Raw genomic sequence first — 27,198 nt, forward strand, 5'->3', positions numbered from 1 at the left:
CCCCGCCCCCACCAACCGCCAGAACATTAAATGAAGGTTTCCCGTGGTTCCATAGTGGCATCCCTTCTGGGGCATTTGGCCACGTTTGGCTGTCTGCTTCCTGCAGCGATGTCAGCTGTAGAAAACAATAGGAGCGTCCTTTTATTTCTCTCATTGCGTTTATTACTCCAAATTTTCCCTCTCAACTGAGGTCTTTGTTCTGAGCATGTACATAACCTTTGCATTTATCTACTTAGATTTTTTGAAGCAGGCGTGCAGTAGTTTCTCTCAAAACTCTTATCTCTTGGTTCCAGGGATTAGAACTCTTGCCAGTGATTAAGAAGAATGACTTTACAACTAGGAATTGTTCAGGCTGATGTCAGTTAGAATAACTTTACAGTTCCCTCCTCAGTGGGTGTTGATTCACTCTGAAGACCAGGTTTGACCAAGATGTATGTAGTTGCTGAGAATGCAACTCAAACTTGGTTCCTCAGTAGATTTTCCCACTGTGGCAAATCTTAAGGCTAAAGGAAAATAAATGGTGCTGAGATGGAAATTTCTCCTTGTTTCACTTGTAATGTGATTTCCCCAGAGCTTTGGGTGGGAAGAACATTGGCAAGAGCAATAAGCTCTTGAGATTTTCTTTTCTTTTTCTTATTTTTTTAAAACCCAATATTCGGCATTCATGTGCCAGACACAGCACTGATCTTAATGCTTTGCCAATATTAATTCCTTTAACCTCATAATACATGAGTATGCACTATTCTTATCTTTATTCTACCAATGAGGAAACCGAGGCACAGAACTGGAAAGTGTGGAGCTTGGGTTCAACCCAGGCAGTCTGGCCTCCGAGCCTATACACACTGGTAACATGCTGCCTCTTTATCCTTTAGCAGCTGGGAAATATGGCAGGAAAATCTCCTTGGAAAAGTATGAAATGAAGGAAGAACAGCTCCCAATGTTGAGATGTATAATTTCAATATAATTTGATGCTAAAATTTTTCTCATTTCCATTAGGATTTCTGTTTTGAATTAGGAGTTATTTAGCAGTCTCCCCTGTCGACTCAGAAACTGGATAACAGCTCTGACTGATTCAGGTGAAGAACACAATGGAAATGAAATTGTTCATCATCTTACTGTCCTTACAGGCCATTTTTTTCTTGCTAAATTATTGAAGACCATTGTTTGCCTGAAACCATGGCAAGTAGAAAAAGCCTTCTGATTGAACAATAATGAGTGCCTTGAGTTTGAATCCCAGCTCTGCCACTCAGTAGACGTTACCTTGTGAAAGTTAGATGACCTCTCGATGCCTCAGTTTCCTCATCTGCTAATTGGGGGTAATAGTTCCTACTTCATAAGATTATTAGAATTAAATGAGTTAAAAATATGAAAAGTGGGACTTCCCTGGTGGCGCAGTGGTTAAGAATCCGCCTGCCAATGCAGGGGACATGGGTTTGAGCCCTGGTCCGGGAAGATCCCACATGACGTGGAGCAACTAAACCTGTGCACCACAACTACTGAGCCTGCGCTCTAGAGCCCACGAGCCACAACTGCTGAAGCCTGCGTGCCAAGAGCCTGTGCTCTGCAACAAGAGAAGCCACTGCAATGAGAAGCCCGCGCACCGCAACAGAAAGTAGCCCCCGCTCGCTGCAACTAGAGAAAGCCTGCGCACAGCAACGAAGACCCAATGCAGCCAAAATAAATAAATAAATTAATTTTTAAAAATATGAAAAATGCTTAGAATAGTGTTTGGCATGTAGTAAATGCTCAATTAATATTATCTGTTGTTATTCTAACAGTGGAGTTTGCAGCTGCATTTCAATATTATTTCGCATTACTTGTGTTTCTACTGTAAACTAATTTAAGGAGAAGCTTTTGAGGTATAGGATAATAGTTTGAGAACATTCCCGAGCTAATTTTTGAGTCTAGAATAAACCATAACACAACTTAGCCAAAACGATCTTTAGCCAACTTTATACTTCCCGTCTCTCAGAAATTTTTATTTAATAGTGTTTTTACATATGGAACTAAATTGCCATTTAAAAACAAAAACCAAACATACTTATCCTACATCTTATTGTCTCATGAAGTGGAAGAATCGAACCAAAGAAATCTGTGTTTGGTATTATCAGATCCTGAGAAGGAAGCAGTGCTCTTTTATGTGTATGAGAATAAGAGGTCTTTCTCATTAGGGAGCAAAATATTGGAATAATCTAGTCAGAAAGAGAAGTATGTTAAGGACAAACAAACTAACTATGCGGTATGGGCATGATTCCAAGTGGACAGCAGTAGAATGTGGGCCCAAGGAAGGACTTGTCGTGAAGTTTCTCCACATCTCAGCTTCATCATCAGCTAATTTATTCTTCTGCCTCATACTGTGTTGCTGTGAGATCACATGAACTGGTGGTTGAAAGCTCTGTGGATGAAATGCCTAAAAACAGATACTCTAATTCTGCATCGTCATCCTTGCTGTGATACCTTGAAGCCTGGCCAGGAACTTGGTGGAAATCAAGTCATATAGTAGCTTATAGTGGGGATCAGAGGACTATGTCCGCTCTCTGTTTCCCCAATGGAAAATAAGTAATCCCTCTTCTTGGGCAAGAAAGGAGGCAGGCAAGTGCATACCGTGTTCATACTGAGCCTTTTGTAAAATTGACCAAAGGATTTAACTCAAAGTGGGATTTCCACATTTGTGATACTCCTTTCATGCCGTCCTCAGGTCATCTGAATACCTGGTGGGTTGGGACAGGGAGTGGAAGTTGAGGGTAAAATTAGCAGTGAACCCGTGTCTTCAGGGAAGGCAACCAGGAGGATGACACCACTTTTTCCGGTAAGACAGCTGTTTCTAGAGTAGCCATCTCCAAGCCATCAGTTAAAGACAGTTTTTTTGAGTGTATACCCTTAATATATGTGTTCATTTATTGATATATAGCCATACTACTGAACATCCATCTAGTATATATTTAACAATTATAAAAACATGTTAAGGATTTAAAATACAATATCAAGACAATAAAGATGAAAAGGCAATATTTTAAAATATAACAGCTAACAGTTACATGGTGTTGATTATATGCCAGCCATTGTTCTGTGTGTTTTTCATGCAGTAACCCATTTACTGTCTTGCTAAGAGCAGAGACTTCTTGTTTCCATTAGCTTATATCTCAAGGCACAATTCGTCATTAACAATAGCAAGTATAATTCCATATTTCAACTGTCTCCTTGAGCACATCAGATACTTTTGGCTAGAATGGTTATTATTATTTGTCAGATATGACTAGTTGTCGTTGCTTGGAGTGGGAAGTGCCAGGTGTGACATGTTCTTTTTTGCTCATGTTTTCTATCAGCAGTTTCTTTGCAGGGATTCTTAGAAACCTGTGCTCTTTTTTGTGAGGGATAATTGAGTTAAAAACTTCATGAAATAATGTGCAAGACCACTCTGTTGGGAGCACATGTACCCAGGAATAGGTCGCAATAAGCCAGAACTAATAGAAGCGCCAGGGCACCAATGCTCCATCATGTCCTGGAGACTTAACCCCGCGAGGGCGCCAGTGTCAGCCTGTATGAGAAATACTAGCTAAGGTTAATTTTCTTCTTCCAAATTAAGTGAAACCATATGAAAGAATTTCTAATTCTAACTGAGCGTTTTAAGCTCCCCCTCGACTTTGTGTGCTCTCTTGTGGAAAGTGCTCATCTGGAAGGGAGAGCGGTGAAGCGGGCTTGCAAACTGTGAGCGCTTGTGTAGTGGGTATGAGATGCAAAGCCTGGTTTCTTTGAGCTGGTACCAGTGCGTCAAACCTCATTCTTTGGTATTCTTTGTGTTTCCTACCTTACATCTCAACACTTCTGTCGGGCTCCACAGGGAACATTTGAGGTTTTCTCTAGAATCTCCCCTTCTTTGTCAGTATGCTGGAAGAGGGGCTGCCTCATTGTCTCCTGCATGGCTCACGAAGGCTGTTTTGCCTGCGGGTCCCCCAGAGCTGAGGGGCATGTGATGTGGCTCCTTTTTCAATAGGGCTAAAACCGAGGCGATGGCTTTTCGACGTCCTTGCTTAGCTGTGCCGGAATTACAACTGAAGCTGCATGGACACAAGCTGCTTGCCTTCGAACTTATTTTAGCTTGTTGTTCGGTGGATACATTTCTACTTGGTGCAATCTTCTTGAAAGGCCCAAGGAACCCTTCCCAGTTAAAACTTACTAAGTTCTGGCATTATATATGATCATGAAAATGGGAAAAAGAAAATAAGCAATATGATTAAAAAGCAGTTTCTAGAACTTTAGAGAAAGGAGGATATAACATTGAGCCTACTTTAGTGAAATCGTAAAAGAGAAACTATGAACTTTAAACTACCAATTTGTTACCTTCTGGAATACTCCTTAGTCTTATTGCAGATGTATTCCTGAAAAGGGGTGGGAATGTGTATGTATTATAAATTACGTAGAAGGCTATCTTATTTTTTTTTTTTTCGTAAAGGAAATAACTTAGAATGCAACTGGAAAACTTTTTTTTTTTTAATATTTATTTATTTATTTATTTTTGGCTGCCTTGGGTCTTTGTTGCTGTGCACGGGCTCTTCTCTAGTTGCGGCCAGCGGGGGCTACTCTTCGTTGAGGTTCCCGGGCTCCTCATTGGGTGGCTTCTCTTGTTGCAGAGCACAGGCTCTAGGCGCACGGGCTTCAGTAGTTGTGGCACGTGGGCTCAGTAGTTGTGGCTCGTAGGCTCCAGAGCGCAGGCTCAGTAGTTGTGGCTCACGGGCTCTAGAGCGCAGGCTCAGTAGTTGTGGCACACGGGCTTAGTTTCTCTGCGGCATGTGGGATCTTCCCGGACCAGGGCTCGAACCCGTGTCCCCTGCACTGGCAGGCGGATTCTTAACCACTGCGCCACCAGGGAAGTCCCAAAATTCTTATTTCTTAAACTGCTATATTGCTTTGAAAAAATAAATACGAATGAAAAATACATTTTCCCCCTTCCTTTCTTTGTATATTTAGTAGTTATTGAGCTTTTAGTAGTTACTGAGTAGTTCTATACCAGGAACGCCCTGGAATACCATAGTGAATGAGACAGACGTGAGTGTCCGAGTAGGCCAATACAGACACGTCCGGCAATTCCACACCAGTGGGATAAACACTGTTGTAGGGAATGTACAGGGGCTGAGGTGGTCCAGGCAGGCTTGGTGGGGAGGTGATGCTTCCACTGAAAACTGAAGGATACGCGGTTCTCCAAGCAGAGGGCCAAAGATGAAGGCAGAAGGAAAACATGACACTTACAGTCGTACAGGTGAGGCAGAGTTAGAAGAGAGAGGACGAGAGCATCCCCGACCACTGACAGGGAGCAAGAGAGGAGCAGCAGCTAGATCATGCAGAGCCCGTGAGCCCATGTGAGCATCTGCAAGACGGAAGAGGACTTGTAAGAGCAGTAGGGGGGGATTGAAGGTTCTATGCCATGATGGAATACAGGTGTATTTGCAATGAAATTGCAGATTTGCAGTGCTTTAAAAGCACTGTGTTCGTGTAACTTGGGATTTTTCAGTCCTCTCTGGTAGATTCCCAGCTCCAACCCCAGCTGCCTTACTCCCAGCTCAGACCCCTGACGTCAGTGTAGTCCCTTGATGCTGGTGTGGCATTGAGGAGGTGTTCATTCCTCTCAAGTTTCTCAGATCTGACTTTAGGCCTCAAACCATGCACTCTTATCTGAAAGCAGGTGATGGCACTGTTTCGAGTAAAGAAGAGGGTGAGGGAGAATCGGGTCCTCGTATCCGTTTCAGAATAAATGTATGGCACGTCCTGTTTGATCATGATACTTTCAAAAGTTGATCTGAATTCTCTGTTAATGTCTCGGTCCCATTTCAAACACCTTATAGCTCACTCCAACCTCATATTTTTCCTTGAGATGTCTCATGAAGGCCTCTCTCCTGGCCCAGTGGTACTACCCTGACCGAGGCCCTCTTTGCCTCAGGACAGACCTCTGTGAGCCCCTTAAATTCTGGTGCTTCCTTTTCGCGGTGCACCTGCAGAACGCGTTGGCATCAGTGCTCCCTCAGCCCGGCTCTCAGCACTTTCAGGGTCGGAGGCATCTCATTACTCCTCATGCCCCAAGGCAGCAAACTGGGGCTCCTGGTCTGCCTTGCTGGACTCCAGAACCTCACCCTGACCTGAACCTAGCCCTCAAGGTCGGCCTTAATCAGGTCACTGTCCACACGGGCCTCCATGTATATATATTTCTCTTTTCACCTACGTTGCCTATTAGTTGCTCCCTTTTCGCAGAATATTCTTTCTTTCAATCCACCATTGCCCAAGCACATGGACAGTCACAGACAATATGATGAATGCTGCAGTCACGGTGGGTACAGGGGGCAGTGGGAGCTTCCAGGAGGAGGTGACAGTTAAGGTGATTAAAGACAGGTGGAAAAACAAACAAACAAAAAAACAGTAGGGCTTCCCTGGTGGCGCAGTGGTTGAGAGTCTGCCTGCCGATGCAGGGGACACGGGTTTGTGCCCCGCTCCGGGAAGATCCCACATGCCACGGAGCGGCTGGGCCCGTGAGCCACGGTCGCTGAGCCTGCGCATCCGGAGGCTGTGCTCCGCAACGGGAGAGGCCACAACAGTGAGAGGCCCGCGTACTGCAAAAAAACAAACAAACAAACAAAATAAAATAAAAGACAGGTGGGGGGGGGAGGCGGACGGGGAGGGGTAGTCGTGGTTTGCTGTGAGCTGCAAGCATTGTAATTTTGCATGGGTGGGATTTGGGGTAAGAGATGGAATGTGGAGAGAGAATCAGAGCCTGCAAACCCAGGCTCATAGCCTGGAGTCAGCCTGCAGGGCAGGTTGTTAGGCTGGTAAAAGGCAGTGATCAGATTTTGTGTTTTTTGAAAAACTCAGGTTCCAGAGTATAGGAGTGGATCCGTGAGCCAGGTGTCCATCAGGGCAAGCTTTCCCTCCAGGGCTGGGCGGAGTGTGGGGGCGTTAGAGCGTGGACTCTGATCCCAGCTGCATCGCTTAAGAGTTGGTAACCTGGAGTGGTTACCCTCTCCGTCCCTCATTTTCCTCCTGTAAAATGGGGATAGTAACCACACCTCATAGGGTGGTTATTCATAGGATTGTAGTAAGGATTAAATGAGCGAATATTTGTAAAGCATTTAGAATATCGCCTGTCAAATGATGGGAAGGGTGCTCTAGGCCCGTAACTGGCTGTGTCTGTGTCTTGTGGTCTTTTAGACTCTAATAGCTGAGCTGGCATCTGATGTGTGGTGAGAGACGGCTTTGTCGTTATTTCCCCACGTAGTATATCGCTCACTTGAAGTTCCTGCCATAGGAGGACAGTGAAGATTTTGAAATCTCTTGATGGGCTTGGTTTTATCTAGTTCAAAGGCTTTCAGAATTTTATTTTAAACTGTCGAATTCTTTTATCCAAAATCTTTTGCAAAACCTTGATGTTCATAACTGATGAAACTGTGCTGCTCTGGTTGGAATAATAGTCATGGGGACTCATCACTTCAACAGCCACTAACCTTCCTCTTTCCTAAGGTACCTATTTAGAATTAAGGAACACAATTTGGATACCACTGGTCTGATCAGTTTAGGGAAATGTAAGTGACTCATCCAAGGTCATACAGTGAACCCATGGCAGATTTGGGACTAGAATGTAGGTCTCCTGATGGCTTAGCAGCCCCCTTTCCATTAGACCAGGGGTTCTCAACTGTGACTGCTCTTTAGAACCACCTGGGAAGCGTTAAAGAAGATGAAAGGTGGGGCGCCACCTTCAGAGACACTGCTTTTAATGGGTCTGGGCTTGGCCCCTGCATCAACCTGTGCTGGACTTTTTCAGCCTATACTTGATTTGTGGAAAGAAACTTTCTTTGTGGAAAAAATTATGTCTTACAAGTTTTAGCTGTGAAAATGATTAATTGCATTTTTAAAATTTGCTGTACCAGACTTTATAGCACTGTGCAGAGATGTTCTCAAAAGGAGAATGTTGAGCCCTTCTGAGCCCCACGTCAGAAGTCCCTCAACCAAGCTGCCTCGTGACTGTTTAAAAATTCCCCAGATATTTTGTCAGCTGGTGGTGGTTTCGGTAGCTGCAGAATGCTCTGCGTTGTTGAAGGAAATGGTTGGATTACTTGTCAGAAAAATTACAGAGTTGCTTTATTTTTAAATGTAGTATTCCATGGCAGTGTGGCTCGTTATTTCATGGGGCTTGATCTTCTTGGATTCAAATCATGACTCTGGAAACATGATAAAGTTTGGTGTCACAGAATCTGTGCCCAGACACTGACATGACTGCTGCTATCCCACCCCTCACCTGCCCCTGCTGCAGCTTCCTCAAAGGTGTTTGCTGGGTTTTAATTTAATCAGGTATAGAAGGACTGTGTGCATAGGGCCTTGGGCCCTTTGGGGAATTGGATGTGATGAGCAAGGAATCCTTTCCTTTTGCCACTTTTCCCTATTTGTGGGCATGTAATATGGCAATATGTACTTTACTAATGCAGCAAGTAACAGGAGCTAGCAGTGGGGTTGGCAATCCTTGCAAAGTAGTGATGAGCATAAATGATAATTCAAAATGGGCAGACGGGCAATGCTATTTCTATTGGTGACCGAGTCACAGATACTGCTAATACCGCTGTGCAGTGTTGCCTTACATTCACAATATGGGGAAATGACAAATTTCAGAGGTCTGTGGAAAGAAAGATGGATTCATGTGAATTCTATCCACAGATGCCCTGAATTAAGAACATTTTCCTGGGGGTTCAGGTTTATTCCCAGTGGATATCCACTTCTACCTACTTCAGATTCTTTTCTGTGCTTGTGCCTCACTTATGTGGGCTCCTTCTTACTGCCACATATGCCACAAGTCCCAGGATACTATGTACCCATGCTTCTGCACGTGCCCAGCTCTTGTTACAGAATCTCACAACAGTGGCTCATCGAAATGTCATGAAGCCCATACGACAGCTTGTCCAGGGCCTGTGCAGCATCCCAAGCCAGACCTCAAGGGCCCAGGCTCCTGCTGACCTCCTGCCCCACACCCTGGGCTGCAGCTTTCAGCCTTTTTGGCAAGAGGGTTATGCTACCTCCAGGAGTCAGTACTGTGACCCAGGCTGGAAGAAAGGGGGAAGGATAAAGGGCAAAAGACCAGGCCCATTGATTTGTCCTTTTTGTCAAGAAATCTGTACGTTTCCTGGAAGTGTCCACCCAGGACGCTTCTTGCAGCTTATTGGCCAGAGTGAGGCTATGTGACCACACAGAGCTGCGAGGGAGTCTGGGATGTATTTTTGGTGGATATGTTGCTGTCCCAAACAGAATCAGTAGCGAGGAGGAAGGAGGATAGACCCTGGATGAGCATCTGTCAGAATCAGCCCCATCACCTGAGCCTCCTGGTGCTTCCCTCTCCTGGGCTGCCGTATCACCTCTCAATCCGTCCAGATTCTACTTGTCCTGTCTTCAAGGTCCACCTCTCCCCCACTTCCCCAGCCCACACTGGTCTATCCTTCTTAAACCTTGAACTTGCAGGATTAGCAGAGGAATCAGAGTCTTCTAAAGAAGTTCCCTCACCCCCGCCACTTTGGTGAAGAACTGAAGCCCAGAAAATAACTTAACCTGAGATCATATTGTAATGGTAATGATAGCAGCACCCCCAACGCCGCACATGCACACACATGCGCACACGCGTACACGTACACACACTCACGCACACGTGCACGCATACACACATGCACACACGCACGCACGCGCACACAGCAACGTACACGCACGCACACACACACACACACACACGCACGCCCAGTTGCTCCAAATGTGTTACTTACCTACTGACTAGGCATAAATTACCACTTAACCTTCCCAGTACCTCTGCCATAAGGTAGCTATCACCTGCCTTTTAGTTCCTAGGAAACCATGTGTTAAGCAACAGGGACGTCCAGCTCTAGAGTGACCCAGACAGGGTCCAGGGCCTGGACTGCCTTCCTCTCCTTGTTCTGTCTCCGACTCAGCTGATTGGTATTGAAGATGCCATTTGAGTCCAGATCTTCTAATCCTTCGATCATTGTTTTTTCCACTTAACTTTCCTCTGAGATAATGTGCTCGTTCCTTCTCTTTATGGTGCTTTTAGTCATCCATAAGTGTTTCTTCCTGCCTGGATTTGATTGAGTGTCTTATTAGGGTGGTATTTACCTCCTAACTGACATCCTCACTTTCACCCTTTGTTCCGTCCTAATCCTCGCAGCGTAGCTTGAATGACCTTTTTTTTTTTTTTTAATCTTTATTGGAGTATAATTGCTTCACAGTACTGTGTTAGCTTCTGTTGTGCAACAAAGTGAATCAGCCATATGCATACATATATCCCCATATCCCCTCTCTCTTGCGTCTCCCTCCCACCCTCCCCATCCCACCCCTCTAGCTGGTCACAAAGCACCGAGCTGATTTCCCTGTGCTATGCAGCTGGTAGTGTGTATATGTCCATGCCACTCTCTCACTTCGTCCCAGCTTACTTTTCCCCCTCCCTGTGTCCTCAAGTCCATTCTCTACGCCTGTGTCTTTATTCCTCTCCTGCCCCTAGGTTCTTCAGAACCATTTTTTTTTTTTTTTTTTTTAGATTGCATACATAACTGTTAGCATACGGTATTTGTTTTCCTCTTTCTGACTTAACTTCACTCTGTATGACAGACTCTGGGTCCATCCACCTCACTACAAATAACTCAGTTTCGTTTCCTTTTGTGGTTGAGCAATATTCCATTGTATATATGTGCCACATCTTCTTTATCCATTCATCTGTTGACGGACACTTAGGTTGCTTCCATGTCCTGGCTATTATAAATAGAGCTGCAAGGAACATTGTGGTACATGACTCTTTTTCAGTTATGGTTTTCTCAGGGTATATGCCCAGTGGTGGGATTGCTGGGTCGTATGGTAGTTCTATTTTTAGTTTTTTAAGGAACCTCCATACCGTTCTCCGTAGTGGCTGTCTCAATTTACATTCCTACCAACAGTGCAAGAGGGTTCTCTTTTCTCCACACCCTCTCCAGCATTTCTTGTTTGTAGATTTTTTGATGATGGCCATTCTGGCTCTTTTTGAATTATGATTTTCTCAGGGTATATGCCCAGTAGTGGGATTGCTGGGTCAAATGGTATTTCTATTTTTAGTTTTTTAAGGAACCTCCATACTGTTCTCTGTAGTGGTTGTATCAATTTACATTCCCACCAACAGTGCAGGAGGGTTCCCTTTTCAGCACACCCTTTCCAGCATTTATTGTTTATACATTTTTTGATAATGGCCATTCTGACCATTTTCATTGTAGTTTTGATTTGCATTTATCTGATAATTGGTGATGTTGAGCATCTTTTCATGTGCCTTTGGCCATCTGTATGTCTTCTCTGGTGAAATGTCTGTTTAGGTCTTCTGCCCATTTTTTAATTGAATTGTTTGTTTTTTTGGTATTGAGCTCCATGAGCTGTTTGTATATTTTGGAGATCAACCCTTTGTCAGTAGCTCCATTTGCAAATATTTTCTCCCATTCTGAGGGTTGTCTTTTCGCCTTGTTTGTGGTTTCCTTTGCTGTGCAAAAAGCTTTAAAGTTAGTTAGGTCCCATTTGTTTATTTTTGTTTTTATTTCCATTACTCTAGGAGATGGGTCAGTAAAGATCTTGCTGTGGTTTATGTCAAAGAGTGTTTTTCCCTAAGAGTTTTATAGTGTCCTGTCTTACATTTAGGTCTTTAATCCATTTTGAGTTTATATTTGTGTATGGTGTTGGGTAGTGTCCTAATTTCATTCTTTTACATGTAGCTGTCCAGTTTTCCCAGCACCGTTTATTGAAGAGGCTGTCTTTCTCCATTGTATGTTCCTTCCTCCGTTGTCATAAATTAGGTGACCATATGTGCGTGGGTTTATCTCTGGGCTTTCTATCCTGTACCATTGATCTATATTTCTGTTTTTCTGCCACTACCATAGTGTCTTGATTACTGTAGCTTTGTAATATAGTTTGAAGTTGGGGAGCCTGATTTGTCCAGCTCCATTTTTCTTCCTCAAGATTGCTTCGGCTATTTGAGGTCTTTTGTGTTTCCATACGAATTGTAAAATTTTTGTTCTAATTCTGTGAAGAATGCCATTGGTAGTTTGATAGGGATTGCGTTGAATCTGTAGATTGCTTTGGGTAGTGTAGTCATTTTCACAATATTGATTCTTCCAGTCAAAGAGCATGGTATATTTCTCCGTCTGTTTGTGTCATCTTTGATTTCTTTCATCAGTGTTTTATAGTTTTCTGAGTACAGGTCTTTCGCCTCCTTAGATAGGTTTATTAGATAGGTTTATTCTTTTATTCTTTCTGTTGCGATGGCAAATGGGATTGTTTCCTTAATTTCTCTTTCTCACTTTTCCTTGTTAGTGTATAGGAGTGCCAGAGATTTCTGTGCATTAATTTTGTATCCTGCGACCTTACCAAATTCATTGATTAGTTCTAGTAGTTTTTTGGTGGCATCTTTAGGATTTTCTGTGTATAGTATCATGTCATCTGCAAACAGTGACAGTTTTACTTCTTCTGTTCCAATTTGTATTCCTTTTATTTCTTTTTCTTCTCTGATTGCTGTGGCTAGGACTTCCAGAACTATGTTGAATATGAGTGGCAAGAGTGGGGATCCTTGTCTTGTTCCTGATCTTAGTGGAAATGCCTTCAGTTTTCACCATTGAGAATGATGCTTGTTGTGGGTTTGTCATATATGGCCTTTAGTACGATTTTCTATCTATAGTATCATGTCATCTACAAACAGTGACAGTTTTACTTCTTTTCCAATTTGTATCCCTTTTGTTTCTTTTTCTTCTCTGATTGCCATGGCTAGGACTTCCAAAACTATGTTGAATAAGAGTGGGGAGAGTAGATATCCTTGTCTTGTTCCTGATCTTAGTGGAAATGCTTTCAGTTGTTCACCATTGAGAATGATGCTTGTTGTGGGTTTGTCATATATGGTATTTATTATGTTGAGGTACGTTTTCTCTAAGCCCACTTTCTGGAGAGTTTTTATCATAAGTGGGTGTTGAATTTTGTCAGAAGCTTTTCCTGCATCTATTGAGATGATCATATGGTTTTTATTCCTTAATTTGTTAATATGGTATATCACATTGATTGATTTGTGTATATTGAAGAGTCTTTGCATCCCTGGGATAAATCCGACTTGATCATGGTGTATGATCCTTTTAGTATGTTGTTGGATTCTGTTTGCAAGTATTTTATTCAGGATTTTGGCATCTATGTTCATAAGTGATATTGGTCTGTAATTTTCTTTTTTTTGTGATATCTTTGTCTGGTTTTGGTATCAGGGTGGTGGTGGCTTCGTAGAATGAATTTGGGAGTGTTCCTCCCTCTGCACTTTTTTGGAAGAGTTTGAGAAGGATCGGTGTTAGCTCTTCTCTAAATGTTTGTTAGAATTAGCCTGTGAAGCCATCTGGTCCTGGAGTTTTGCTTGTTGCAAGATTTTTACTTACAGTTTCAATTTCGTTTCTTATGATAGGTCTGTTTATATTTTCTAATTCTTCCTAGTTCCGTCTTGGAAAACTGTACCTTTCAAAGAATTTGTCCATTTGTTCGTGGTTGTCCATTTTATTGGCATATAGTTTTCTGTAGTAGTCTTATAACCCTTTGTATTTCTGTGGTGTCAGTTCTGATTTCTCCTTTTTCATTTCATTTATTGGTTTATGTCCTCTCCCTTTTTTTCTTGATGAGTCTGGATAAGAGTTTGTCAATTTTGTTTATTTTCTCAAAGAACTAGATTTTAGTATTATTGATCTTTGCTATTGTTTTCTTCATTTCTATTTCATTTATTTCTGCTCTGATCTTTATGATTTCTTTCCTTCTAACTTTGGGTTTTCTTCTGTTTCTCTAGTTGCTTTAGGTGTAGTGTTAGATTGTTTCTTTGAGATTTTTCTTGTTTCTTGAGGTGAGATTGAATTGCTATAGCTTCCATCTTAGAACTGCTTTTGCTGCATCCCACAGGTTTTAGGTCATTGAGTTTTCGTTGTCATTTGTTTCTATGTATTTTTTATTTCTTCTTTGATTTCTTCAGTGATCTCTTGGTTATTTAGTAGTGCACTGTTTAGGCTCCATGTATTTGTGGTTTTTACAGTTTTTTTCCTATTATTGATTTCCAGTCTCATAGCGTTGTGGTCAGAAAAGATGCTGGATATGATTTCAATTTTCTCAAATTTTCTGAGGCTTGATTTGTGACCCAAGATGTGGTCTATCCTGGAGAATGCTCCATGTGCGCTTGAGAAGAAAGTGTACTCTGCCACTTTTGGGTGGAATGTTCTATAAATATCAATTAAATCTGTCTGGTCTATTGTGTCATTTAAAGCTTGTGTTACCTTGTTTATTTTCTGTCTGGATGATCTGTCCATTGGTGTAAGTGGGGTGTTAATGTCCCCTACTATTATTGTGTTACTGTTGATTCCCCCTTTCATGGTTGTTAGCATTTGCTTTATGTGTTGAGGTGCTCCTATGTTGGGTGCATAAACATTTGTAATTGTTATATCTTCTTCTTGGATTGATCCCTTGATCACTGTGTAGTGTCCTTTCTTATCTCTTGTAACAGTCTTTATTTTAAAGTCTATTTTATCTGATACAAGTATTGCTACTCCAGCTTTCTTTTGATTTCCATTTGCGTGGAATATCTTTTTCCATCCCTTCACTTTCAGTCTGCATGTGTCCCTAGGTCTGAAGTGGGTTTCTTGTAGACGGCATATATATGGGTCTTGTTTTTGTGTCCATTCAGCCAGTCTGTGTCTTTTGGTTGGGGCATTTCATCCATTTACATTCAAGGTTATTATCGATATGTATGTTCGTATTACCATTTTCTTAATTGTTTTGGGTTTGTTTTTGTGGGTCTTTTTCTTCTCTTGTGTTCCCCGCCTAGAGAAGTTTCTTTAGCAGTTATTGTAAATCTGGTTTGGTGGTGCTGAATTTTCTTAGCTTTTGCTTGTCTGAAAAGCTTTTGATTTCTCCATCAAATCTGAATGCGATCCTTGCTGGGCAGAGTAATCTTGGGTGTAGGTTTTTCTCTTTCATCATTTTAAGTATATCCTGCCACTCCCTTCTGGTCTGCAGAGTTTCTGCTGAAAAATCAGCTTATAACCTTATGGGGATTCCTTTCTATGTTATTTTTTGTTTTTCCCTTGCTGCTTTTAATATTTTTTCTTTGAATTTAATTTTTGTTAGTTTGATTAATATGTGTCTTGGTGTGTTTTATGCTGTATGGGACTGTCTGTGCTTCCTGGACTTGGGTGACTATTTCTTTTGCCATGTTAGGGAAGTTTTCCACTGTAATCTGTTCAAATATTTTCTCAGACCCTTTCTTTTTCTTTTTTTTTAATTTACGTTGAAATTTTTCTCTACAGCAGATTCTCAGACCCTTTCTTTTTCTCTTCTTCTTCTGGGGCCCCTATAATTCGAATGTTGGTGCATTTAGTGTTGTCCCAGAGGTCTCTGAGATTGTCTTCAATTCTTTTCATTCTTTTTTCTTTATAACTGCTCCTCGGCAGTTATTTCCACCATTTTGTCTGCCAGGTCACTTATTCGTTCTTCTGCCCCAGTTATTCTGTTATTGATTGCTTCTAGTGTGTTTTTCATTTCGGTTATTGTGTGGTTCATCTCTGTTTGTTTGTTCTTTAGTTCTTCTAGATCTTTGTTAAACATTTATTTTCTCAATCTGTGCCTCCATTCTATTTCCAAGATTCTGGATCATCTTTACTATCATTACTCTGAATTCTTTTTCAGGTAGATTGAATACTTCCTCTTCATTTATTTGGTCTTATAGGTTTTTACCTTGTTCCTTCAACTGTGACATATTTTTTTGCTGTCTCTCTCTTTTTTTTTCTTTCCATTTTTTAATGAGTGGGATTGTGTTCCTATCTTACTGGTTGTTGGGCCTGAGGCTTCCAACACTGGAGTTTGTAGGCTGTTGGTTAGAGCTGGGTCCTGGTGCTGAGATGAGGACCTCTGGGAGACCTCACTCTGACGAATATTCCCTGGGGTCTTAAGTTCTCTGTTAGTCCAGTGGTTCAGACTTAGAGCTCCCACCGCAGGAGCTTTGGCCCAAACCCCGGCTCATGAACCAAGATGCTGCAAGCTGCACAGGGTGGCAAAAAAGAAAAAAAAAAAGGAGAACAATAACAAAGTAAAAAATAAAATTAGATGAGGAAACTAACAGATATGTTAGAAAAAATATAAAAATAAAAATGTAGATGAAATAACAACCGGAAGGTAAAACAGAACCACAGTAGTAAAAAAGAGGAGGAGGAAAAAAAAAATGAGGTGGAAAAGACCTTGGATGTGGAGGGCGGGGCCTAAGCAAGGGAGAGATTTGGGTTGTGGGCGGGGCCTATGCTTAGGACCCACAGGGCTGGAAAAGGCCCTGGGAACTGTAGGGGGTGGGGCTTAGCCTCAACAGAAGGGGCCCAGGCTTGCCTGCTGCCTCTGGTCTCACAGGGCAGGGGACCTCACCCGGGAGCCCAGCAGGCTTCCTGGGCTCGAGTGGGCTGGGCCAACGCCCTCCTCTCCTGCTCCTCCGGTCCCAGAGGTCCCCTCCCACCTACCTCTCCTGGTCTTCCTGGCCTCCCTCTTATGCCCCCAGGGCCTACGTGGCCTGGAGGGGGCTTTGGAGGGCGGGGGACCAGCCTAGGAGCTCAGCAGGTTCCCTGGGCCCAAGTGGGTGGGGCAGACGTCCTCTGCTCCTCTCCTGCTCCTTGGGTCCCAGAGGGCCCCTCCGCCTGCCTCTCCTGTTCTCTCCCGGCCTCTCTGCTATGCCCCCAGGATCAACCCGGTCCAGAGGGGACTTCTGAGGGCATAGGACCTGGCCTGAGAGCTGGGCAAACTTCCCCAGCCAGTTGGGCAGGGGAAACGCTGGGCCTGTTCCGCCCTGATTCAAGCCCCTGAGGGTCCCTCCAGGCACTGGAGGGTTCCCAGAGCCCATCCCCACCCTCAGACACACCTCAGGGGCACCGGTCCTGTCCAGCCTCCACTTCTCCTCCCCCTTCAGTCCCCCCATGTCCTACCGGTTCAGTTTGGGGTTCTTCCCATCTCCTTGGGCATTGAGGTCCCCCACCAGCATCCGGCAGTTGTGGGGGGACGCGAACTCTGTGTCTTCCCACCGCCATCTTCTCACCTTTAGCTTGAATGATCTTTTAAAAATACAAATAAAAATACAAATGATCTTTTAAAAATACAGATCTTTTAAAAATACAAATCTGTTTTCTAACTCCCACTTCAATCAACGGCTTTCTGTTACTCTAAAGCTAAAGCCAAGATCCTTCATGTGTCCTGGAAGGACTGAGTGGTCCAACTCCCACCTCCTTCTCCAGTCTCATGTCATCTCCCTCCTTTCCTGCCTCTGTCCCCTATTCAGCCACATGGCCATGGTCCAGTCTCCTCTTGACCATCACACACCTTCTACCACGGAGCCTTTGCAGCTGCTATTGCTGCTGCCTGGTGTTCCCTCCTTTCCCCTCTTTATCTTGTGAATTTCCAGTGGTCCTCAGCCTGGTCCTCATGTGCTCAGGAAGCCTCCAATATGCCCCTTTGCAGGCTGGCCTCACAGCACTTTGTCCCCTCACCAGAATTATGATCTTACATTTACTTGTGTGATTATTTGATCAGTGTCTGTCTCCTCCACTGGATTCTTAAAATCAGACCCTGTCTCTATATCTTTCATCTAGTCTTTCATCCCCACTACAGGCCTACTTTTGTGCCTGTCACAGAAAGAGTGCTCAGTAAATATTTGTTGACAAAAAACAAAAAAAGAGACTATTTTATCTCTAAGCATCTAGCACAGAATTGAGTAAAAACAAAGTTTTAAAGGGCACAAATAGAGTAATGGCCTATGTCACCCTAAGTACACAGTATCTTCCAGCATCTAAGATGGACCAAAATGGTGGTTACCAGGGACTGGAGGGTGGCGGGGATAAGGAGAGATGTTGGGTAAAAGTACGAACTTGCAAGGAGTGGTAAAAAAGTCCTAGAGATATAATGTACAGTACAGTGAACGTAACGTAGACAACAGTATTGTATTATAATAATCAAACTTGATAGGAGATTAGATCTTAATTATTCTAACCACAAAAAAACACAGTTACAGAGATGCTAGCTATTGCTATGATGGCAACTATATCACAATATATAAATGTATCAAATAAGCATGTTGTACACCTTAAATTTATACAATGTTATAGGTCAAATACCTTCAATTAAAAAAGTAAGATAGACCAAAAGAACTTTATATAATGGCTTCAACTAAAAAAAGTAGAATTCAACATTTATTGCTGCAGGCTAGATAAGCCTAGTTGTCAGTAGTGGATGTTATATGCACCTTACCTATTTAATCTCAGTATTTAATATCTTATCCCTCTAGCTACACCATAATTGAGCTGCCTTTTCCCCCCCCCCCTATAGCTAAGATCTTAGGCATATGTGATTCAAACATGGTTTTTTAAAGTGTTCATCTTGAAATAGTCTCAGAATCAACCAGCAGGTATAAGATCTGTGGTAGATGAGGGAACATGGGCTGCACGTGGCTTTAGGGTAGGAAGAGGAAGCCAAGATGCTGAGTGACAGCTGGAAGACACATGAAGAGGAGATTTGAATTGACTGCATCTTGTGAAGGGTGGGCTAGACTGGGTGTTCAAGGGAAAAACATGTTCCGCAAATTCAGGAGGTAGACATAGCACATGGGACAATTATCTGAGAGTGTAAAAGCCCTATGAGGTGAAAATGGGTCTATTTATCTCCCCTTGAAGAATCTGTAAAGAAGACCTAACTTCTTCCAAAGACTCCAGGTCAAACCTGCTTGGGGGTTGCAGCAGAAGGGAAGTGAGGGGTTTAGCTGTTAAAACTGTAAAGACCTACCTGTTTGCTTGGAGTTTTACCTCTCACTTCTGCACATCAAATTAAAGTAGATCTCACCCCAACTGAGCGGGTGGTGACTTGGACTCCTGCCCTGGGTGGCCGGGCAGGGACCACTTTCTCCCTGGGGTGGTGGTAACATCAGCGATGAATCTGGGGACCCTTCCCTAAGTGTTTTGCTCGGTTTTGACCCCCGTTGTTTGCAGACAGACAGCCAGATGGACGCGCCGAGCCCTGGAGGTGTCGCGCCCTCACCCTGGGGCAGTGGCCACTGCGTTTCTCACTCTTCCTTGTCGCCCTCCTCCCGCAGGAATCAGAAGGCGTTTCCTGCCACTACTGGTCGCTGTTTGACGGTCACGCGGGGTCCGGGGCTGCTGTGGTGGCATCCCGCCTGCTGCAGCACCACGTCACGGAGCAGCTGCAGGACATTGTGGAGATCCTGAAGAACTCGGCCGTGCTGCCGCCCACCTGCCTGGGCGAGGAGCCCGACCACACACCCGCGAACAGCCGGACTCTGACCCGCGCGGCCTCGCTCCGCGGAGGGGTGGGCGCCCCCGGCTCCCCCAGCGCCCCGCCCACGCGCTTTTTCACCGAGAAGAAGATCCCGCACGAGTGCCTCGTCATCGGGGCTCTTGAAAGTGCGTTCAAGGAAATGGTAGGTATCACTGAAGCCTCTAGGGCGGCAGAGGCCCGGGTGGCCACTTAAGCCACGTACTTGTCTCTTAGACAGTTCCCTGGAAGGGCATGTCTCCGACCTGTGCACTTGCTGCATGGTCCCCTCCGTCTTCTTCTTTTACAGCAGGGCTTCCATTCTCAAAAGAAGTGGGCAGCGAGAGAGTTCCAGCGTCCAGTGCTGGCAAAGGTGTGAAAGAAGATGGAAGACGGATAGTGCATGGGGTGATAGGCTTATTAAATGGATGCATATTGCTTCTCTTTCTGCCAACTCTTGTGGATGCCAGCTGGTAGGATTGAACCTAATTGAAACTGTGAGCTCGGTTGCCATCTGTTTTACATGTATGTGCACGAATTCCAGGTGTTTGGGGGAAATGGAGCTTTTAGTAAAGTGCTCGGAAGTACGCTTGCTGTACAGATCTAATCTGAGAACAGCTGTTTTCCCATGATTGGCAGTGTGGTTCCCACTGCTTAAAGCAAATAGGAGCCAGTATCCAAGAATTCTTTGTTTTACTTGGGAACATGGATTTGTTTGTACATTTAAATTTGAATATGTCTGATCAAGGGATTCGGCCTCCCTCCTGAGAACACACTAAGCTGCCCTCCCGGTGTCCCCTGCTTGTCCCTCTGCCCGGTGAGAATGCACATAGAAGGTCTCTTCTGTGCCACCCCCTTGAGCTCACTTTACACTGAGGCAACAATTTGGGTTCCAAAGATTTGCCCTCCTGAGCAGCATCCTGCATACAGATACAGTAGGAGATAGGTAAAGATGTTATAAGGACTAGAGTAAGGTGAGTGAGCAGTAGTGTCCTTAAAACCTGGAGATTAAAAAGTGATGACAAGCTCTTAGGTAGAGCAGGAGCAGCTAGAAGCATCTCTGCAGAATTGAATGTACACCCCGTGCACATTCCAGGATCTCACGATGTCAGGTTGAGTGCTAACGAGAGGAAAAAAGTAAATAATATTAAACAGCGTCATCTGATTTGTTTACAAGGCAAAAAATTGTTCATATACTCATGCCTCTAATTTGCAGTCTCTCCTCACTTTAACTCATTTCTTCTTTGGTTCCAGCGTTTCTCTCCTTGTCACATGTTTACCCTTTGAGTAGCAGGTGGTTTAAAATACACCTCCATGTCAGGAGTATCTGGTAGCCTTCAATCCCAAGAAAAACACCAGGAGGCAAGAAAAGATTATTTAGGAAAAAAAGGAATCAAGGTGGTAAAATTGACTCCTCCTTGGGCTTGGTATAAAAATCTCTCTCTATCATGGAAGCTCTGATGTGAATAGCTGTTTCTAAACATGGATGCTCAGAAAGCTAAATATTTAATTGAGGTAAAAATTTGACAGTGGACCACGCCCCTAATGGGAGAAAAAGTCAGCTTACATGATAGAAGGGAAAGAAGCAGAAGAAATTTTGGCTTTTTTATTTCCTTTGGTAATTGCTAGTACTATGAGGTATCTTTTACTTCGCACTGCTGTATTCTCCACTTCATCCACTAGAGGCCAATGTCACATTGAGTCAAGCCTCCACACGGATCTCAGACCGTTTCTGCCCATTAATGGTGCAGGGTTCCTAGCAACTACTGTACTTGAGAGGCTCATTCAGAAAAATACTTAGTAAAGAGCCCCATTCTTGTTTTTTAAATTTTTAATAACTTTTCACTAGCTGATTCATTACCAGAAATTTTTCTTGGACGCTTGGTTGCCAGTGAAAAGATCACTTCACTTTCCTGTGTAATTCATTCAATCCATAAATATTTGTTGAGAACTAACTATAAGCCAGGCCTAACTGGGAAAAGAGCATGGAAGAAATTAGGCAAAGACAGATTATTAACCAGATAAAATATTAATGGGAAGGGCCTCGAGAGAAGAAATGCAGAGTAGGTAGGAATCTGATAAAGAGATAAAGTAGGGTTCCCTGGAGAAGCAGTGCTGTCAGAGAGTAGGAAGAAAGCAGACAGAACGTGGGAGCTGGGAGAGTGCTCTGGGCAGAGACAACCGTTTGTGTGAAGACCCACATCACGGAGAGAACCCAGATGGGCCAAAGGCAGCAAGCTGACGTCCACCATGGTTAGATGCAGATTTCAAGGGTAGGGATGCTGTAAGGTGACTTGGAGAGGCCATCTGTAACCAGCCTGTGGATGACTTGCTGTGCCATAATATGGATTTTGGGCCTTAAGCCATTCTGTTCTTTTCTAATCCACCCCATCCTATAGCTTCTTTTTCACACTTAACGTTTTTCCCAGATTGTCTGTCTAGCCCCCAGCGTGCCTGCTACCTGGGCTTTGCACCGTGTGCTTGGACTTATTAAGTGAGAATACTCATCATTCCTTGGTTCTCCTGGTTCTTGGCAGTGTGGCCCTACCTCCTGCCCGGCTGGGGCCTGAGCCAGCTGATGCCTCTTGGCCCAGAATAGTTATTAATACTGTCCCCTTTTACTCTCAAAAGTGTCCCTGTCTGGATGATATCATATGTTTACCCTAATTATAGAGATGCTCTAGTTTCTTCTTTGCTTCATCAGGGACTTCAGGAAAAATCTACTCCAGCGTCACAGAAAAGTGCCTGACGTAGCCATTAAATAGCTTGGGTTGAGCTTCAGAACTTAAAACAGAGAAATTACACAGCATACTATGGAAGGCCATTGTCAAGTCATAAAAAATACTTTTTCTTTCCTCCATTTCTCGCTATTAGGTTTTGAGAGTCAGCATTTAAAGGTAAACTTTGGTTTGAAATGCTCAACACACAGCTGATTTCCTTATTCCGTTGGCCTGACCTTGGTGGTTCCTCCTTAGACCTTTCCGAGGGGAGCAGGTTTGGAATCTCCCGGCCATTCTTAATTTTTTTTCCTCACAACAGCCAGCTACTTTCTAACTTTCTAGGTGTTCTTTAGGTATTGTAGGTTTTATGCCATTCTGATCCCCTGTAATAGGAAAACTCAATATTGAATAAGATTCAGTCATTTCAGCTTTGTGGCTCTCTTGCTTTCTCCTGCACTTTCAATCCCTAAAACTTCCCCATGCCCAGCACCTAGGCCTCAAATTTGCCACACTGATGACATCTTTGCAGCCACCCCTCCTGAGATTCAGAATGTAACTTACAATATCTTTAAAGGCAAAGCTTGCCTTTCGTTTGGGGTTTTACCTTATTTATAACAGTTCAGCAAAGTAGAATCAGAGGTCATTCCTCTCTCCCCACCTCCCACCAGTGCCCTTCTCAATTACTTATATATATATATATATGTATATATATATATTATTATTTTTTTTTTTTGCGGTACACGGACCTCTCACTGTTGTGGCCTCTCCCGCTGCGGAGCACAGGCTCCGGACGCGCAGGCCCAGCGGCCATGGCTCACGGGCCCAGCCGCTCTGCGGCATGTGGGATCCTCCCGGACCGGGGCACGAACCGGTGTCCCATGCATCGGCAGGCAGACTCTCAACCACTGCGCCACCAGGGAAGCCCTCAATTACTTATATTTTATAACCAGAATTCTTCTAGACACCATGGGGGTCTAGAAGGAAAACATTGGATTTTGTATCTGGGGGTATTTGTCGTCACATTATACAAACACAGAGATAGATAGTATCTCATTTGTTTTAATGTTCTGAGTGACATTAAGTGAAATGTTCATATCTATCTGAAAGAGAAAATTGGATAGAAAGATTCAGAAACACCAGACCAGAATAAATAGCACCTATTTCTAGGAAAAAGTAGGTACCCGTCGAAAAATAAAGACTAACAGAAGTGGGGGGAAAATGCTGTGGACAAGAGGAGATGGTAAGTTTCATCAAATACTGTAAGCCTCTTTGAAGGCACTGTTTTTCCTCTTCTCTTTGATCCTGGTGTTGCCTGGCACGGTACGTGGCTTGTGAGAAGGTGACCTCTGACCACGGGCCTCTGATCCATGCTGGCAGGAGTGGGTCTGCCCTGTGGTCCCCTATTGTATCTCATCTTGGATCTCCCTTCAGAGTGAAGGCTGCGTGGCCAGCTCCACCTGTGTCTACCGTGGAAAATGAACCCTCGCTTCCAAAAGGACCAGGATCCCTGGAACTTTCTGACTGACTGCATTTCTGCTTCCCAACTACACTTTGTAACAATGCCTACTTCTTCAGCTAAGTTTTGTCACCTATTATGTTGAGGTGGTTGCTTGGCTCAGGATGACAGATACAAAGAAGATAAATGTCTTCTAAGTCCTGATGTCAGTCTCCTTCCTACTTCCATACCCTCCAAAAACAGGGGAGTCATGTAAGAAGTCACTTTCATTGTTGGCATAGTTGCAGGAGATCTTTGCCCTCCTAGGAATCAGAAGCAAGTCAGCAGTGATGACCTTTTTACCTACAGGAATTGAGTTATGGACACAGGCAGGAGGATCTCAAAATTCTGTCCTATTTCCTTTTCAGTGTGGGTGTAGATTCCTCGCCACAGTGAAGAATGTTTTGGAGGTTTGATTGTTATGAAGGGAGAAAAATGGCAACATTTTAACTTGTAAAACTAGCATACATCTTACTGTCACTGAGTAAATGGTTGGAAATACTGCTCAGCTTGGCTTTGTCAGTAAAAACCATATGGTGACACGATGGTGAAAAAGGAGGACGAATGCAAAGGTAATTTATAGTTTATAAATTTTAATGGTTTTGAAAATTAGAATAGTAATGGTAAGTGGACGTGTTGGTCTGTCTGTATTTAAGCTAGAGGTTTTTTTTGCTTTTGTTTTGTCTTTGTTTTTAGTATAACAGGAAGTTCTTCCGAGAAGGAATGAGCATGTGATTCCACCAACAGCCAGCAGGTGGCAATATTAGGCAGTGCTGGTTTTTCCCTTCCCCACTGCCTGGCTGACAGATTGGCTTCTCAGAATAAACCGAAATCAGGCCCAGATACTAAAACCATGCAGAATCTTATTATTTGTGACTGACGCTATTAGCAGTGTGCTCATAACCATGTTTTAACCCATCTAGGGGGCGGTGCCAGGTCCTATTGAAACCACCCAACACTCGCTCCCTTCTGGTGTTTGATATTGCTTTCCTTTCGCGACCTGAAATTGGTAGGAAGCAAAGCATGATCCTGGAGCTGCATCATCTGTGGGACTTTCGAACCAAATTACAATGATCCCGAAAAATATATTTTCTTTCTTGCAGTTCTTTCCTGCTGAATTAGTCTCCTTTCACACACATTCTTTTTTCCCTTCACTGCTCTCATTCTTCCTTGCAACAGAAAGGAGCAAAATACAATCCCAAGTCTAAAAAATTGGATCCATTCTTTGATTTAGAGATAAACCTTGCTTAAATGTAATATTTAGACAGATGCAACACAGGATAAATCAGTTCTGCTTGGTAGAAAGTAGCCTTGAGAGGGACTCTTGGTTGAACAGATAAATCAATATCTTGTTAATGGAATCTTCTGAGTCACTTAAGTTGATCCTTTTAGATCATACTTGAAAAGAAATGATAGCATGTGCATGTGTTTTGCTGGTAATTTATTCTAGACTTATGTCTTGAGGTTCATGGCAGCTAAAATGGGGGAGATATTCCAAATCGGTCTTTGTTTAGCACAAGCAGTGGGCAGTTTTTCATGATTTCCTTAATCTTTTGAAAAAAGTACCCAAACTTCTTGAGGGATACATTAAAAATTTTTTTTTAAATGTAGAATGTGAGAAGCTTAAGCTAACTGGAAAAGTTAAGAGTTTGAAGAAATTAGGTAGTTAATTCAACAGTAAATATATCTTTATTGACTTCATTTATCATGTTTGATCTGGTAGTAAAAGGACCACCCAGATGGTCCTTTAATGTTCCTTTTAGTACTAAGATTTTGTGAAACATCTTTTAAAGAGGAGTAGGTGGTGTAGGAAAAAAATGTGCTATTTTGGCTTCTAGGGAGGGGAGGGGGAAGCAATGATTTTTAGAATATGTTCTAGTTACACCCAGTTTTAGAAGAAGAAATAAAAGAGCATATTTTCATGTCAGTGAATCCTACAGGGCGGATGAAGTCTGTGGAAACACATCTTTCAAATCCTTTCACTGTGATCCCAGAGAGCACACATGTAATTAAAGTGTGCGTCTGAGCGCACACGCATATGTCTATTAGCACGCAGAGGCGGGAGGTGATGAAAGCATGAGCATGTTAGCAAAGTTTCTTGTATAAAACATAGCTAGATTTTGGTCCACTGTTTATACGGAAATGTTGCCAAATTTGCATTCCTTATGCTGGGGGAACTGCAGAGGGAAGGTAGGAAAAGATGAAAGAAAGAAACGATGAAATCAATTAGAAAAAAAAACTGACTCACGCTATTAATGTCATAACAAGGCATTCATTGGGGAGGCTAACTGGAATGTTTCCCCCTAAATGAAAGGCAAATGTGAACTCTGCTGTAGTAGAAAATGTTAGTGTCAAACACTCTATCTTGATGCTTTTTTAAAGGATGAAATAATTTTATAATCAGATTTTCTGGTGATGTAAACCATGATAAGTAATGCACCTACGATGCAGAATAAACTTGTTTGTCTGAGTCCCAGAGGAATTCTTTGCCGTGGGCGGCTCTTTCACGTGGACTCTACTTTCTGGATCGCACCAATGGTTTAAGTCTGTCAAGCATCATTCACACTCCAGTCCGTAAGCAGTTGGGTGCTTAAAGGATTTTTACTCAAAACTGCCTTTCATTCAGACTTTAGGTATTCAAACAAATAGTGATTCTGGATGTGAAAGGATGGTTTCTGTAGCTAGAGCAGTTCTTTCCAGTGTATTAAAAATGTCAGTATTGAGTGTGGGCTTTATATACCAGTTTCTATATTAATTTGATGAAATATGTATCTATCATAATATCAACTTTATTTATTTAAACGCAAAAGAATTGCATAAACCTGCCCGCAAACTCCTTTGTGAATAGGGTTGTTGGTTCTGTTTTGATGCACTGTTTGGAGGTTCAACAGACGGAACTTCTGACGTCTTCATGTTTTCTTTCCCGTCTGTCACTTTCTTGTGACGGTCTTTCCCTGCTGACGTGTGTCCCTCCTCCTGTGCCACCCTCCAGCCTCCTGCCATCCCTGCTGGGGTTCTAAGAACCATTCATTCATTCCTGTCAATTGACTGCGTGTTATTGGAAGCCTGGGTTCCTGCTTAATGATTACCTCAGTGAGTGCTTATGCACGTTGTAAGCTTTTCATTTATGAGCGGTGGGACACATGTCTCATGTTAAGGCAGAGGTAAAATGGTGGGGAGGTAATTGGAAACCCAGGCGTTTTATAATGCATTTCTTTATTTGCCCATTGAATAGACCTTTATTAAGTTACCTTTTGCTTGGCCCAATATGGGTGTTGAGGATCTAGCACTGAGCAAGAAAGGTCTCTGCTCTCAGTCATGGGATCCAGGCTGTGGGGAGAATCTAGCTGGTGTCCGAAGCCCCTCATCTATGCCTTCTGATTTAATCCTCATGACAGCCCCTTTAAGCTAATTTATACAGAGATTGTAAATAAACTTTTAAAATTCAGTGTGGTCTTTGGAGGTGGTCCTCGTGCTTGACCCGTATGCAGCACTTGATGTTGTCATTCACTCAGCCCCTTTTTGGAATTTTTCTTCACCTGCTTCTAAACCATCACATCCCATATATAGTACACTCATTCTTACCCCTCCCGATGGTTCCTCAGACTTCCGCGCCCCCCCCCCCCCCCCCCCCCCCCCCCC

General features: G+C 43.3%; 1 protein-coding gene across 1 annotated transcript in view; it reads left to right on the forward strand.

The window, feature by feature from the left end:
• PPM1H (protein phosphatase, Mg2+/Mn2+ dependent 1H) overlaps window positions 1-27,198 on the forward strand; it is a 261,969-nt gene that overhangs the window by 102,336 nt on the left and 132,435 nt on the right. The window contains exon 3 of the mRNA XM_007450186.1: window positions 19,163-19,507. Within this exon, the coding sequence (XP_007450248.1) occupies window positions 19,163-19,507 (345 nt within the window). The remainder of the gene's footprint in view (window positions 1-19,162; window positions 19,508-27,198) is intronic.

Source organism: Lipotes vexillifer, unplaced genomic scaffold (assembly GCF_000442215.2).
Source record: "Lipotes vexillifer unplaced genomic scaffold, Lipotes_vexillifer_v1.1 scaffold837, whole genome shotgun sequence".
NCBI lineage: Eukaryota > Metazoa > Chordata > Mammalia > Artiodactyla > Lipotidae > Lipotes > Lipotes vexillifer.